Consider the following 12,922-nt stretch of genomic DNA (forward strand, 5'->3'; position numbering starts at 1 on the left):
GAATAGACACATGAAGGTATATGGGATGAGCTCATATAATGTGGGCCTTCATATGGTCAGGTGATGAAAAGGAGCAGCACAGATGGGAAGAGTAAAAAAAAGCAGAAGTTGTGGATGAGGGTTTTCCTTTTACAGCTGGTCCTTTTACAGCTCACGTCTTCATTGTGATAGTTCGTTCTCTGCCCTCTCGAAGTGCAAAATGCCTGTTGGCTCCACGCTAGTTTGCTCTTGCATAGCTTATATGAGGGATAACCAGCTAGGTGTCCTCTGGATGTTGTTCAACACCAATTCATAGCTGTCAACTTTTCCCTTTTCTTGCGAGGAATCCTATTTGGAATAAGGGAATTTCCCTTAATAAAAGGGAAAAGTTGACAGCTATGCACCAATTTCCCTGAGCCCCAGCCAACCTGTCTATCGGTTAAAGATGATTTTATGTATTTATTTTATGTAAAATCATTTATAAACCTCAAAATCACCAAGTAGTGTGCATGAATACAAACATGGAAACAATAGAACAGATCCATAAAAACAGCAACATTCAGAGGGCCACCGTGTTTGCTACCCCTGATATCCTGCAGTGTTGGATTCAGACCCGTTTAAAACATCAGTCATTGCTGATTTGTCAAAACGTCCACCATTTCTCTGCCTTTGGCTCAGCAGAGCAGTTTTACTTGGTCCCCATCTCCCTCCTCAGTCTAATTCCAACTCCTCCTTCTCTCTTTGCCTTGTACTTTGACATCTGCTCTTCAAGCTCCAGCCATTCTAAACCTAACTCCCCGGGTCTGTCTGTAGACAGAGTACAGACTGTTGTTGCAGCTGTCTTGGGCTGATACCTGCTGGGAAGGTTTCAGCGCAAGTGGTTTTGAGTGCCCAAGCAAGGAGGGAGCTAGTGAATGTCTCATATTGAGGTTTTTGCAAACATCTTCCTCCCGTCATGTGGAGATGCTTCCCAGCGCTCCTGAAAAACAAGATCTGCACTGAAACCAGCCTTGGCAGAGCCTGCAGCCATTTAAGAGCAGTCACATTCAAAAGCCGAGAGAAGTCGTTTTCTGTCAAATTGCCCCAAAGTTACCTATTACGAAGGACCAGAAGGAGCACAATAGTTTCATTGAATGATTCCAGCCTGAAATCCATGAAGACTTTCTTTCACTGAATGGGAACATGATGACATTCTAAATTCTGATTAAAAAAATTAAACAAACACGCCAGCCACTATGTAGAAGTCATCTCTCTCTCTCTCTGTCTCCCACTCCACCCACTTTCCCCCAGGGAATATAATTCTGCCTTCTAAAAGTAGAATAAAACATTTCTATTCTAGTTAGTTGCTAATTTGGATCTGGTTTCTGGAGTTGAGAATGTTGTCTGCACAGAGTAAGTAGGGGTGTAAAAGTGAAAGGTAAAGGTATAGGACCCCTGGATGGTTAAGTCCAGTCAAAGGCGACTATGGGGTGCGGCGCTCATTTCTCTTTCAGACTGAGGGAGCCGGCGTTTGTCCACAGACAGCTTTCTAGGTCATGTGGCCAGCATGACTAAACTGCTTCTGGTGCAACGGGACACCGTGACAGAAACCAGAGTGCACGGAAACGCCGTTTACCTCCCCACCGCAGCAGTACCTAATTATCTACTTTCGAACTGCTAGGTTGGCAAGAGCAAGGACCGTGCAATGGGAGCTCACCCCGTCGCGGGGATTCGAACTGCCGACCTTCTGATCGGCAAGCCCAAGAGGCTCAGTGGTTTAGACCACAGTGACACCCGCATTCCACTTGAGATGTAGGCTGAAGTACCTAGAGGGAGGAGGTCAGTGTACAGTATAGGCATTTTTGGCCACAAATCTTGGTCAGCCTGATGGGCACATCTGATGTATCATTCAGTATAGGCAGAATCTGGGGGAGAAGTGTGTGATGCCAGATGAGGCCGCAGTCTCAAGGGCTCATTGTATGAGTTTGGCATTTACCGCTACATTATGAGGTAAAGGACTGGAGGAGGAAAAATAATAACCATATAGATTACATTGTGTTAGGGGCCACCATATCGTTGGCTCATGACTTTCCTGAGGAGGGCACAGCTCAGCATTGTGGCACATGTTTCATGTGCAAAAAGGTCCTTGGTTCAAACCCTGACAGCCCCAGGTGGGGCTGGGCAAGACCTGAAACCCTTGAGCAGGGGCATAGCGTGGGGAGGGCCAGGGGGGCCATAGCCTTGGGTGCTCGATTTTTAGGGGGCACAAGCCAGGTGCCCCCATGCAGGGATCTCTGTTCCACCCTACCTGTTCCAAGTCTCTGGGCCCCAGAGCCTGGCCTGGCCTCACTGCCACGTCCCCAGCTCCCTCGCTGAATGACCGCCCATTGGCGATGGGGGGGGATTTACCTGCCAAGAGCCACATTGGCCAGCTGGACCCCTCCCTGGGTGGGTGGGTGGGTGGGCCGGCAGGCAGTGCAGCACAGCCCCTCTTGGCTCCAGTGGGTGAGGGCTGGAGCACAGGCTCCCCAAATGCTCAGCACCCCACATGAGTGCACCCGGCAGTGTTGACGGCGAGGATTGGGCTGGCAGACGCTCAAAAAGGATGCAGTGCCGCTGCCCTTGAGAGCCACTTGAGACTTTGGAATCCGGTGACTCTGTTGTTCTTCTCTCTACTTTTTTCTTTTCTCATGCTCAGTCTTTACTAATGTAGCAGTTAATGCTCTGGCTGCTGATTCCGAGTTTTATGCAAAGTGCAATATACACATGTTCAAGCAGCCTCGTTGCTTGGGAATTCTATGAAACAAAAAAAGAAATCAGTGCATTTTTGGAAAGTCAGGGGCAGATTTAGGGGAGCATGACCCGTTTGGTCGCGCTGGGTGCAGAGCTTCAGGGGCACCACAACTATGATGTGGAATGGAAGGCGGGAGGCAAGGGGGCGTCACTTAAATTTGAGACCCCAAGGTCCGCCACTGGAAAAGTTCAGTCAATTCTTTTCTTTCAATTGTATCCAAACTTAGATGGAAACTTGCTCGTTGATCTCAGGAACCAGCGTACACATTTGGGGGATGAGCTCTTTGGGTGTCCAAACAACATTCCAAAACATCTAGGGCAAAATTCAACTAACAAGTCCATCAGCCGAAGTCCTGTGCAAGGACCTCTGACTGCGCAATTGGGTTTCCCCCCTCTCAACCCTTTGTGCCCCCACAAATGGCTTGGGGGAGTTCATGAGAACCCCTAGAATAGTGCATGGGGGAGAGTAGAGGAGGGATTGTTCTTTCTGGCAATTTGAAATTCTTGTCCTGATAGAATGATTGCCATTGCACAATACTGAATTCCTCCCTTAGTAGATATAATAGTAAAAATATATATCTATATCTCACATAGAGAAGTGGACATGGAGCAATGGATCCAAACTACAAGAAAGAAGATTCCACCTAAACATTAGGAAGAACTTCCTGACAGTAAGAGCTGTTCGACAGTGGAATTTGCTGCCAAGGAGTGTGGTGGAGTCTCCTTCTTTGGAGGTCTTTAAGCAGAGGCTTGACAACCATATGTCAGGAGTGCTCTGATGGTGTTTCCTGCTTGGCAGGGGGTTGGACTCGATGGCCCTTGTGGTCTATTCCAACTCTATGATTCTATGATTCTACATGCTGAAACACTGTAAACAGTGGCTGCATTGTAAATGTGGAATACATTAAGTAGCATACTTCTTCCTAAACAGAATACTTCCTGAAATACTTTAGGGGTAAAATTGAAATGTGGTGTTGTGTCTTCTACCCATTTATATCAGATAATCTGCAACAAGCTAACGATTTTGTTACGTGCAGCTGCAACATTTAATTCACTGACCAACAGACAGTGCAACAAAAGCTTTATTTGATTAACTGGTGTGCAATTTTAATCGTAAATGAACATTTAAACTAATAGGGTAGCAAAGTTTGTTTTTTAGTCTATTTTGGTTCTGATGTACTGTTGTCATAGGGAAGGAAACTGAAAATATCAAGAATGGTCCTTTCTTCTAGCAATGAGAGGAAACCTTTGACTAATTGAGCTGCACACAACATCTTAGACTTCAAGATCTCAAAAAAGACACTTAAGTATTTTTGTGATATGCAGATATATTTAAACTTACTTGAATGGGGTGATTTACCATTTAAATGAAAGTTGATTAATGAACACGTTTTAGCTGGCTGATAGCCCTAGGTTGGTTGGTTTTGACTACTGTTTTGTGGATTTTTGTTGCTGGTGTTGAGAGCCAAAGCTCACCTAAATTCTGAAATAAACAGGCCCTGGTCACCTGCTTCCAAAAAGGAGTAGACAGACTGCTGGAACTGACCTTACCTACATAAGCATTTCTCCATGTGTGTGGTGGGAGATAGAGGGCATGCTCACCACTGCCATGCTCACTGTGCCACTGCCACGGATACGTGTTTTAAAACAAATAGGTTTGCTTCAGCTTTTTAACACCTCATCTTTTTCTTGCTTCTGTTAAAAAGAATGGCTCTGATCCAGCTCTGCACACAAGCTAGGCTGCCCAGTTGTCAATAGCAGCACCGAAAACTGCCCTGAGTGTGCAGCCAACTCCATTGGCCACCAGGAGACCTGGGATCATATGCTTGGTCCCTGATTTTAAGACATTGTCTACGTATAGGGAGCCCCCTCCATCCTCCCCCACATTAATATAGTCTTCGTTATTTTCTAATATTTAGTGTATTAAAATTGGAGCGTTTTGATGTGGCTGTGTTGACATAATCCAATATTAAAAATACTAACATTTCTTTACATATTTAACAATTCATGCCAGATTTCCCTATGGAGTCTAATAATGGCAACTGTAGAGGCGCCGGCAATGGTGAGTACATTTTATCGAATCATTTCTTCTTTTTCTTATAGAATCATAGAATGGTAGAGGTGGGAGCCAGCGTGGTGTAGTGGTTAAGAGCGGTGGACTCGTAATCTGGGGAACCGGGTTCACGTCTCCGCTCCTCCACATGCAGCTGCTGGGTGATCTTGGGCTAGTCACACTTCTCTGAAGTCTCTCAGCCCCACTCACCTCACAGAGTGTTTGTTGTGGGGGAGGAGGGAAAGGAGATTGTTAGCCACTTTGAGACTCCTTAAAGGGAGTGAAAGGTGGGATATCAAGTACAAACTCCTCCTCCTCCTCCTCCTTGGAAGGGGTCACAAAGGTCCAACCCCCTGCAATGCAGGAATCTTTCACCCAATGTAGCACTCAAACCCACAACCCTGAGATTAAGGGGTCTCATGCTTGACTAATTGAGCTATCTGTCTTGAGAGCAGATCATAACAATGCAGTGACGCAATAGTGTCTTGATGTGTCACAACAGTGGCGTGTTAATGCAACATGATGGCTGGGAGGGGTGGGGAAGGTCCTTTGATTGTTTCTGCCCACAGAGCCAGACAGGCAACAAGAAAGAAATCTGGAGATTTAAGAAAACAGCAAAACTTTAGAGGCGCTGAATGCAAGTGAACTCTATCCTTCATGTGTCAAACAGCCAGGGCATCAATGAAATACAGCTGCTGAATCGAGGTTTATGGGTAGTTCTTGCTTTATCAGGGTCCTGCAAATCTACTGTCCACATGGCTAATCTCCATGTCTCTCCTGACACAAAATCCCTTTCCCCATCAACTTGAGAGCACTCTTGGGGAGTGAGGGTTACTTGTATAGATGTGCAGAAGGTCAGCTTCCACTTCTGTTCAGTGTGATGTATGAAAAAGCCTCAATGTGATGTTGAAATGTGGGAGGGAAGACATGGGTGGTGTCCACAAATCATGGTGCTCTGTTCAGTTGAGCCTACTTGTGTGCCGTGATACTGTCCCTCGGTGGGACAGGGGAAGCGCTTGATACTGAGTCCATCTTGATCAGTATCTTCTACACCTCTGGAGGCTTGGAGGGCAATAGAAGGCAGAGGACTTGCATGGATACAGACAGGCCCCATGGCAACTGATGCACAGATAGTTATTTCTTGCCTGGGAGGATGAGCAGTTCCATTATTCCTCACAGAAGTTATGCCTGTGCATCGTTTGCAGATAAGGAAAGCCCTGTGGGACCTCTTAGAGGACCATGGAAGCCCCCTCACCCTGCAGGCCAAGGTGGAGGTCGAATGCAAGTATGAGTTAAAGTTGGGTCCTGCTCAAAGGGAGATGTATCTGTTTGGACTAGGGGCCACCATCTTAGGATTGCTTAGCATTCAAATACGTACACCATCCTTTACTGAAATGGCATCAGGACTCCCTTGAAAGTTGTATTTTATAAAAGCTGACTCTTGCATTGCTATGTGCCTTGCCCCGTCTAAGAGTAAAATTATATAAATTGCTTTCTGTGATGGAAGTGATGTAAAGAAGCTTTTAAAACCTTGTAGTTGAAGTGTTTTTCCTGATGTTCATTTTTTAGAAATTAGGTTCTTTCTTGGACAAAGCTGGGTTTTAGCCTGTCTGTGGATCTATTGTAAAGGAGAGTAGGTATAGTGGGATTCCCTAAAGCTGATCTCCATCGGGCTTCGCAGCAAGTGCATCTTGAAATATCAGTGTGTCTAGTTTTTAAAGCCATTCCCTCTCCAACACCTACCAGAGCTCACCCTCAATTTCCCTGCCAGCAAATCCTCCTCTTATCTTCCTTGTTCCATCATGCCTGACTGGCTGTGGGCCAAAGTCCAGTGCCCCTTCCCCAAACCAGGATATATTCTACTGTCCTGATTGTATAAAAAACACACCACATTGACCAGTAGGTTTCATAAAGTTGCTAGTCCTGTGGTCCTTTGGGGCTGCAACTCAAGCGCTGTGTTTATTCAGTAGTGTGTGACAGAATGCCCCTCTGCAAAGTGGATGGCCACCTTCCCCTGTGGCCTTCCAGTTGTTATTGGACGACAACTGCCATCATCCTTGACATTGAACCATGCTGGTGGAGGCTGATAGGCATCATAATCCAATAATACCTGGATGACCACAGGTTCCCCAGAACTGAAATTTGTCTGCCATGCAGGGTTTTCATAAGGCACAGATGGGGTACCTGGTGTCCTCCAGATGTTCTTGGGACTCCAGCTCCCATCAGCCCCAGCCAGCATGGCCAGTGGTGAGGAAGGATGGGAGTTGTAGTCCAACCGCATCTTGAAGGCCCCAGATTCCCCATCCTGGGGATATAAGAATTAACAATAAGAAAAATGTATGTGAAGCACTTTGAGCTATTCTAAGAAGTGCTGTAGGAACACAAGAGTATTATTACTTCTGCGTTTTAAGCACTGCCCTCCAGTGAGGATTAAAGAAAAAAAACCTTGGGCTCAGCATTTCAAAAGAAAGTTGGAGGTTCTCTTTGGTGTGTTATTTTCGCTGGTGAATAATGTCTCTGTGCAAAATCTAATCAAGTCAAGTCTCATCCCTGGCAACGTCAGCTGGCAAAACCTTATGTATAAATATTACCCCTCTTCCTTTGGCTAGGAAATGACATTTTTGTCTGTTTCATAAGCCTTCCTTTTTTTTTTATTTTTTAAAAAAAGTTGCTTAAAAGATTCTCCAGATTTCTGTTTTTTAAAAATAAGATTTTAGACGGGTGCAAATACTTCCATCACCCGAGTTTTATGCAGCCAAAGAGCCATTATATTCTTGGGAGTATTTATATTGATCTTTTCCATTCCTGCTCTGCTACCCAGAGGTCCCCTGCTCTCTCACGTGACTCTACCCATCATCCCTTGCGGTACCTTATGCCTAGAGACACCCCCCATCCCAAGCACCCCCAAGATGGGACCTAGCCCCAAACCCATCTTTTCAGTGAAGTTTGGGGTTGACCTTTCAGCTGGTGATTAAAGGGAAGGGCAGCTGCCCCCTTGCCTCTTTTGATTTGAGATACAAATTTCTGAAGATCCATGCGAAAAACACAGTGGGCATTCTTATCCTCTCACTAGTGACAATATTCCCTGATACTCGCTTCCAGTTGGCCATTCTCCCCCCGCCACATTCCTGCAAATGTATGTGTGTTTGTTGTGCTTGCTTTTCACATTGTAAAAATTGCATGTATTTCCCATCTTTTCCGAGGGCCTTTGCTTCCTCTCTTCTTCCTTCCTTTGACCCATTGCCCCCATTTTCTGCCTTAACACATAGCCCAACTCCTCCTGCCTCTTGCGGACGTCTCCCTCCCTCAGCAATCCTGCTTGCTCCATAGTTTATTCTTTCTTTTCTGCTAGACTTCCTCCTGCCTTCAGCCTCCAGCCACTCTCTACTTCCTCAGGGTCCTTCCTCTTCCCTGCTATTTTCTGGTATAGACCACCAGTTGGTTGACCGGGGGAGATTTGCCTGCTGGGCAGCCTTACCAGCAACCATTTGATAGTCGAAAGTGAAAATTTCTAAGCAGCTAGAGGGAGGCTTTTGGTCTGATGGCTGCCTATGTTACAGAGCCAATCAATCCTTGGTTTCACTTTTCTCCACTGTTGGTATTTGGTCGGAGGCAGTGGCAGACTTTGGGCTTTCAAATTTCAGCGGTGCCCTGTGCGATGCCAAAATTTGGTGCCCCCTGCCCCTTGCCTTCCATTCTACATCATTGTTTTGGCACCCCAGCAACGCCCTCTTGGCTCAGCCTCCAATACGGGTGAACTGGTCACACTCTTCTAAATCTGCTAAATCAGTTTTGGGGGGGGGGGTAGATATTGGGTGATCACCAGTGTAAATTTTCCCTCTCTGCTTGTTTCCTTCCCCTAAGCTAGGGATTATAGAATTGTAGAGTTACTCCAACTCCCTGAAATGCAGGAATATTTATTTATTTGTTATTTGTTTATTTATTATTAAGTTTACATACTGCCCTATACTGGTTCACAGGTATAAAATCACAATATAAAAAACACAAAATACACAATCGAAATAAAAACAGGAACAACCCAATAAGGTAAAGGTAAAGGTACCCCTGCCCATATGGGCCAGTCTTGACAGACTCTAGGGTTGTGCGCCCATCTCACTCAAGAGGCCGGGGGCCAGCGCTGTCCGGAGACACTTCCGGGTCACGTGGCCAGCGTGACAAAGCTGCATCTGGCGAGCCAGCGCAGCACACGGAAACGCCATTTACCTTCCCGCCAGTAAGCGGTCCCTATTTATCTACTTGCACCCGGGGGTGCTTTCGAACTGCTAGGTTGGCAGGCGCTGGGACCGAGCAACGGGAGCGCACCCCACTGCGGGGATTCGAACCGCGACCTTTGGATCGGCAAGCCCTAGGTGCTGAGGCTTTTACCCACAGCGCCACCCGCGTCCCTTAATAAAAACAGGAACAACCCAATAGCCCCTTGCAAATGGTGAAACAGAATTTAAAACACACACATGCAATATTTGTAATAAAACATATAAAAATAAGCACCCATCAGGTATCATCAAAGAGTAGATTAAAAGATCAATTTAACTGTCTTTCAAATCAAAACATTTTAGCCATCCCCCCCAATTGTAACCATTCATAGAAGCTCTTTGATCCATTAATATGCAGCTGTCCCATAAGGGGATCGAACTTGCAACCTTGGCATCATCAGCACCACACTCTAACCAACTGAGCTATCCAACCGCTTTCTTGTGCCAGTGGTGGGCAGGGCCTGAGGCAAATGTAGGCCCAGAAACCAATGTGCCCTTTTCCATTGTAGCAGGCTATGTCAACCCCTCTCATTCCTCCATCCAGGAAAACAAGAAGCATTATCAGAATTCAAGAACACCCTCCAGCCAGGCAAAAAACCCCAAAGGATGTGTGTGTTTAAGCAGGGGCTGTGAGGAATGTGGCCTGGGGGTTGGGTAGCCCAGAGGGCCAGCTACAAAGAGTCTCTATACCTGTATCCTAACCTGTCAGCTGTTTGATGACACCCCTCTCCCTTACACTGGTCAAGTGCTCCAGAAATAAAAGGTGGGACAGATACAAGGCAGCTGTAGCGTTATGTAGATTGGTGCCCGGATTTTTCAACTTTCAAATTCCCCAAACAACAGGTGCTAAAAAGTTATGACCTAGGAATTCAAAATATATTTTGGTTAAATTAACATAATTTATTGAAATGTGTGTAAAATTGAAAAATTTCATAGAAATCATTAAGAACGATTAATAAGAAATATTTGCAGGCATATTTATATACTCATTATATGTTTACTATTTATTATGTGGGAAGTGGAAGGAGTTGTCTTGTTGTTTTGGTTTAAATATTTACTTTTGTTTAATCCTGTATTTTATTTTGTGAGATCTTTTGATGAAGGGTGGTATATACGTTTAATATATACATAATAAAATAAATAAACCATTGTTGTTTAGCATTACCTGACATTTCCAGAAGGTAAAATTGAGATTCTGTGGTTTTCCAGTGTATGTGCACTTTCATCAAGCATAGCCTTACCAAGCTAAATGTTGTCCAGTCACAAAAATAATAGCAGATTCCAGTTCCTCACACCCAAAAACATATTTTTAAGACTCCACAGTGAACAAAATTTTCAAAAATTAAGTTTCACTCCCTAAAATGATATGCTCTAGCCTGATATGGTTTTATTAACTTCAGGCTCAGGAATAAATTGGTTTTTTGTTTGTACTTTTTTTTGGGGGGGGGGGATACTGAACCTTTAATAGTTTTCTCCACGAGGGAATGTTAGCTGTTGTTGCTGGCACTCACACAATCCAACAGGGCCTGGGTTTCCACTACAAATGACTTGCTACCATTTCAGCATATATGAATAAGTTCTGGAAAGATTGAATAGTGAGGCTTACGGCTTTTGAGTGTTTATTTCCTCTGATGCAAGGAATTTCTGTTGTGTTTCTCCCCCAGAGCGCTGCAAATGCAAGCCAATAAAAGCAACCCAGAAGACTTATCTTCGGAACAATTACAACTACGGTAAGCACAGCAGCCTTCAGCTACCTTTGAAGTAGGGCAGAAGGCTCAGTGGAAGCAGGAAAGGGTTGATAGAAGCGGTTTCCTTGGCATTTGCCCTTGCCACTCCACACCCTCACGAGGCAAGTGATCTCAGCCAGAGCTGCTGGGGAAAATGAATTAATTTTACATGCCTGTCAAATGGCTCCTCTTCCCCACACCCTTCCATTTCCATGCATAGAATAGAACAGGGGTAGGCAAACTAAGGCCCGGGGGCCAGATGTGGCCCAATCGCCTTCTCAATTCGGCCCACGGACGTTCCGGGAATCAGCGTGTTTTTACATGAGTAGAATGTGTCCTTTTATATAAAATGCATCTCTGGGTTATTTGTGGGGCATAGGAATTTGTTCATTTCCCCTCCAAAATATAGTCCGGCCCCCCACATGGTCTGAGGGATGGCGGACTGGCCCTCTGCTAAAAAAGTTTGCTGACCCCTGGAATAGAATGTGAAAATTAGATTATTGTTTTAACTAGTAGGTTCTTTCTTTCTTTCTTTCTTTCTTTCTTTCTTTCTTTCTTTCTTTCTTTCTTTCTTTCTTTCTCTCTCTCTCTCTCTCTCTCTCTCTTTCTATCTCTCTCTATCTCTCTCTATCTCTATCTCTATCATCTCTATCTCTATCTCTATCTCTATCTCTATCTCTATCTCTATCTCTATCTCTATCTCTATCTCTATCTCTATCTCTATCTCTATCTCTATCTCTCTATCTCTCTATCTCTATCTCTATCATCTCTATCTCTATCTCTATCATCTCTGTCTCTATCTCTGTGTGTCATTATACCATACCTTTCTTCTCCAAGCAGCTTACGGTGACAAATGTGGTTCTCCAAACACAACAACCCTGTGAGGTAGGTTAGGCTGAGAGGCAGTGACTGGCCTGAGGTCACCCAGTGACTGGCTTCATGGCCGAATGAGGATTTGAGCCCTGTTCTCCTAGGTCCTTGGTGACACTCTAATCGCTACACTACCTTGCCTATAGGATTATAAAGATGGTTCTTGATGGAAATATGGGAGAGATACATTCCCACCCTCTTCTAGCTGCTGTGTTAGCTCAAGGCATTTCAGAGGCAGCAACAGGGAAGGTTAATGGAGAGCTGACTTTCTTAGCTTCTGCCTCTCCTATTGGGGCGTCGTAGCTTTTGTGTAATAGTAGAAGCCGTGATAGAAGGCTGGGGTCTGCACTTTGCCCCGGACATTGTGCTTTCCTTCGAAGAAAGCCCTTCTGGAAAGAAAGTTAGGAAGCAGAAAGTGTGGTCCTAACTAACCCCACTCAGAGAGTCCAAACACACATGGACAGTCCCTCTCCCTCACTGAGAGTCACATCCCCACCTGACCATTCAACTCTCAGTTTCCAGCTTAAAGTCCACACTCTCCTGATGGACTGAGCATCTCTCACTGGTTGCTGGCTTGATCTCTGTGTCAGAGGAGGGCAGCGGGATGTCTTAGGCCAGAAACACTACGGGTTTTGCTTGCGGAAATGCTTCCAGTAGATTAGGTCTTCTGGGCCTGAGTGCTATTCCCTCAGTCCTATTCTAGACCTCTGGCCTCATCCATTGAAGAAGGGGAGTCTGACCCCAGGCCATGACAGGATTGGGCATAAGTGCATCCATCCCTCCAAAATGGAGGGCGAAAACCCCCAAAGGACTAACGAGGATGGATTACTAGGCACAGAATGGGGAGAGGAGAAGAGAAACTGGCGAAAGCGAGCATGGAAGAGAGTGGTTAGAACATTGCGTGTTGAGGTCCCCAGGGCCACCCCAATAACTCACACATCACACAGAATTTTTTGTTTAAGGTTTTTGGCATAATTTTGGCCACAACTTTATTAAAATACAAAAAATGTGTGTGGTTGCTTAGGCATTGGTTGCGACTATTTGTCCCCCCCCCCCCAATGGAGGACAGACTGACATTCCGCACACCTGCGAAAGTCAGAAAAGGGGAATATACTTGGGGCTAGCTATAGAGCAGGGAACCTGCCCTCAGCCCTCCCCAAATGCAACCAGGGGCTCTTGCATGGCCCTAGCCCCTTGACAGGGTGGACAAAAGCAATAGTGAGCCCCTGTATTCCTTTAACGGAATC

At 45.4% G+C, this 12,922-nt stretch overlaps 1 protein-coding gene across 2 annotated transcripts in view; it reads left to right on the forward strand.

The window, feature by feature from the left end:
- The window catches only part of FRZB (frizzled related protein), a 31,438-nt gene that overhangs the window by 6,691 nt on the left and 11,825 nt on the right, over positions 1–12,922 (forward strand). The window contains exons 2-3 of one of the 2 annotated variants that reach the window (XM_028748048.2): positions 4,766–4,813; positions 10,743–10,808. In XM_028748048.2, the coding sequence (XP_028603881.2) occupies positions 4,766–4,813; positions 10,743–10,808 (114 nt within the window). The remainder of the gene's footprint in view (positions 1–4,765; positions 4,814–10,742; positions 10,809–12,922) is intronic. The other variant, XM_028748058.2, reaches the window with a different exon arrangement.

This window comes from Podarcis muralis, chromosome 1 (assembly GCF_964188315.1).
Source record: "Podarcis muralis chromosome 1, rPodMur119.hap1.1, whole genome shotgun sequence".
NCBI lineage: Eukaryota > Metazoa > Chordata > Lepidosauria > Squamata > Lacertidae > Podarcis > Podarcis muralis.